General features: G+C 56.0%; 1 protein-coding gene across 1 annotated transcript; it reads left to right on the forward strand.

Moving 5' to 3' along the window:
• The first annotated feature begins 510 nt into the window (after positions 1 to 510).
• On the forward strand, positions 511 to 1,293 carry LOC121872176. The gene has a single exon (XM_042374847.1). It carries the CDS (start codon positions 511 to 513, stop codon positions 1,291 to 1,293), a length of 783 nt encoding a protein of 260 aa, XP_042230781.1.
• Positions 1,294 to 2,873: the final 1,580 nt, after the last annotated feature.

Here is a 2,873-nt window from a genome sequence, read left to right on the forward strand (position 1 = left end):
AAAAGTGCCTCACAAACTGTCCTACAACATGTGGAGGTGGCCAACCTATGTGGTCCCACAACACTCAGTGAAGGTGTCACAACATGGTCAACCCACAAAGTGGGGAGGCAGTTTCCAAACAATGTGGTCCCCACAACAAAAAAGCGAGGAGGCCACAACCATGGTCCCCCCACAACATCAGTGGGACCCAACCCACAAACACATGGATCCCCTCTACACATCAGTGTGGGGTGGCCACAACCAAGCACCCTGCAACAGTGGGGAGGCGGCCCACAAAACCATGTGGTCCTAGCACGAGTTATGAGGCGTCCCACAATATATGTGGACCCCCTACAACACAAGTGGAGGCACTACAACCATGTGGTCCCTACAACACCAAAGGAGGCGGCCTACGACCATGGGGTCCCCCACAAACACCAGTGAGGCCGCCTACAACCATGTGGTCCCACAATGCCAGTGTAGGCACAACCATGTGGTCCCCCACAACACCAGTGGGGGCAGGTGACAGCAATGGTCCCCACAACACCAGAAAGTGAGGCGCCACTATGTCCTCCACAACACCACAGTAAAGGCCCACAACAATGTGGTCTCCCCACAACACCAGTGGGAGGCGGCCTACAATTATGTGGTCCCTCTCCAACACAGGGAGGCGGCCCACAACATGGTCCCTCTACAACAAATAAAAGGGAAAGCGCCCCACAACAATGGGTCACCCCCACAACACCAGTGAGGCGGCCCACAATGTGGTCCCTCACACCCAGTGAGGAGGCCCACAAGTGGTCCCCCACAACACCAGGGGAGGCACACACCATGCGGGACCCTCAACAACACAGTGGGAGGCGCCCACAAACAATGGGCCCCTTACAACACCAGTGGAGGAGGCCACAAACCATGTATCTCACAACACCAGTAGGGGAGGCCCAACCATGTGAAAATGTCCCCTTCAACAAGGGAGAAACCACAAAACCAAGTATACCCCACAATGAAAATGCAAACCATATCCCCCAAAACACCAGAGGGAGGTACAATGTGTCCTTGCCAACGTCAAAGAGAGGCGCTTCACAAACCATGTGTCCCCCACAACACCACAGTGGGGAGGCAGGCCTACAACCCATGGTCCCCCTCTACAACACCAGCAAGAGCACCCTCCACAACCAGAACCTCAAGAGAGGTCACAAACCATGGATCCCCACAACACCAGCAGGAAGCACACAACCCAGTGGGTCCTCAAACAACAAAGGAAAAGCGGCCTACAAACCATCAGGAACCACAACAGTGGGAGGCAGCTTATAACCTCATGTCCTACAACACCATAGGAAGTAAAATACAAACCCCAGATCCCCCTAAATCACTGGCTTAGAGGCAACCACGGGGTCCCCACATCACTATAAGAGGCCACAAAACCATGAGTCCCCTTACAACACCAGTGGGGAGGTCACACCATGGAACCCCTCATAACACCAGAAGCGGCGACACGCGCAACCATGGTCCCCACAACATCACTGGGAGTGGCGATGTCAAACCACGTGTGCCCCACAACACCAGTGGGGAGGCCCCACAACAAAATGTCCCACAACATCAGTGGAGGCCCACAACAATGCCGTCCCCTCACAACATGGGTGGGGAGGCACCCACAACCAAGGATCCCCACAACGTCAAAGAGAGGGCGCCCACAAACAACTGATCGCCCCACAACACCAGTGGCGAAGTGCAGCACAAACCATGTGGTCTCTACAACACCAGTGGGGAGGCACCCACAATCATGTGAGTCCCCGCACAACGGCAGGAGGCGGCTCACAAACCATGCATCCGCTCCACAACACAAGGAGAAGCGGCCACAAACCATGGTCCCAACACCATGGGAAAGGCCCAAACCATGTGGTCCCCAGAAACCCCATGGGGAGGCGGCACAACAACAATGTGGTCCCCCCCAGCACTGTGAGGAGGCCCACAAACCAAGTAAAGTCCCCCTCACAAAACCACCGGAGAGACAGCCTACAAAAACAGTTGCCCCCACAATCCAGGAGGCCACAACCATGTGGTCCCCCCATAACACCAGCGGCGAGGCGCCACAACTGTCGGTCCCCCACAGAGTGGGAGTAAGGGCCAACAACCATGTCCTCTTACAACACCATGTGAGGGTCTACAAAACAAAACCTCTACAACACCAGTGGGAGGCGGCCTACAAAAAAAAATGTACTCCCCCACAACACCAGTGGGGGAGGTAGCCCAGCAAAAAATGTGTCCACTACAACACCAAAGTGGGAGGTGGCCTACAAACCATGTGGCCCCTTACAACAACACTGAGGAAAGGCCACAACCAAGTGGCCCCCTATAACACCAGGGCGAGTAAGCCTACAACCATGTGGTCCCCCACAGCTCCAGTGGGAGGCGGCCTACAACCATGTGCTCTACAACACCAGCCGGGGAGGCAGGTTCACAAAAATGTGCCCCCCACAACACCAGTGGGGAGACTGCCTACAAAATGTGGTCCCCCACAACACCAGTGGGCAAGCGGTCACAGCAATGTGGTCCCCAGGCAGGGGGAGGCGGCCCACAACCATGTGGTCCCCTACAACAGCAGGGGAGGTGCCCATGAGCATCCAAAAACCCACAACACCAGTGGGAGGCACAACAACCACGGTCCCCCACAACATTAGTGGGGATGCGGCCTACAAACCATGTGGCCCCCACACCCACCAGTGGGAAAACAACCATGTGGTCCCCCACAAACACTCAAGCGTGGAAGCGGCCTACAAACCACGTGGTTTTTAAACACCAGAGGGGAGGCGGCCACAACCTGTGTGGCTCACACAACACATCAGCGGGCCAAGCCTACAACCACATGTCATCCCCACAACACCAGTGGGTGC

Source organism: Homarus americanus, unplaced genomic scaffold (assembly GCF_018991925.1).
Source record: "Homarus americanus isolate GMGI-L3 unplaced genomic scaffold, GMGI_Hamer_2.0 scaffold34020, whole genome shotgun sequence".
Classification (NCBI taxonomy): domain Eukaryota; kingdom Metazoa; phylum Arthropoda; class Malacostraca; order Decapoda; family Nephropidae; genus Homarus; species Homarus americanus.

What these genes read in the sequence shown, in the direction of transcription:
- LOC121872176 (XM_042374847.1), top strand. Translation starts at nt 511, where the DNA reads ATGGTCCCCACAACACCAGAAAGTGAGGCGCCACTATGTCCTCCACAA.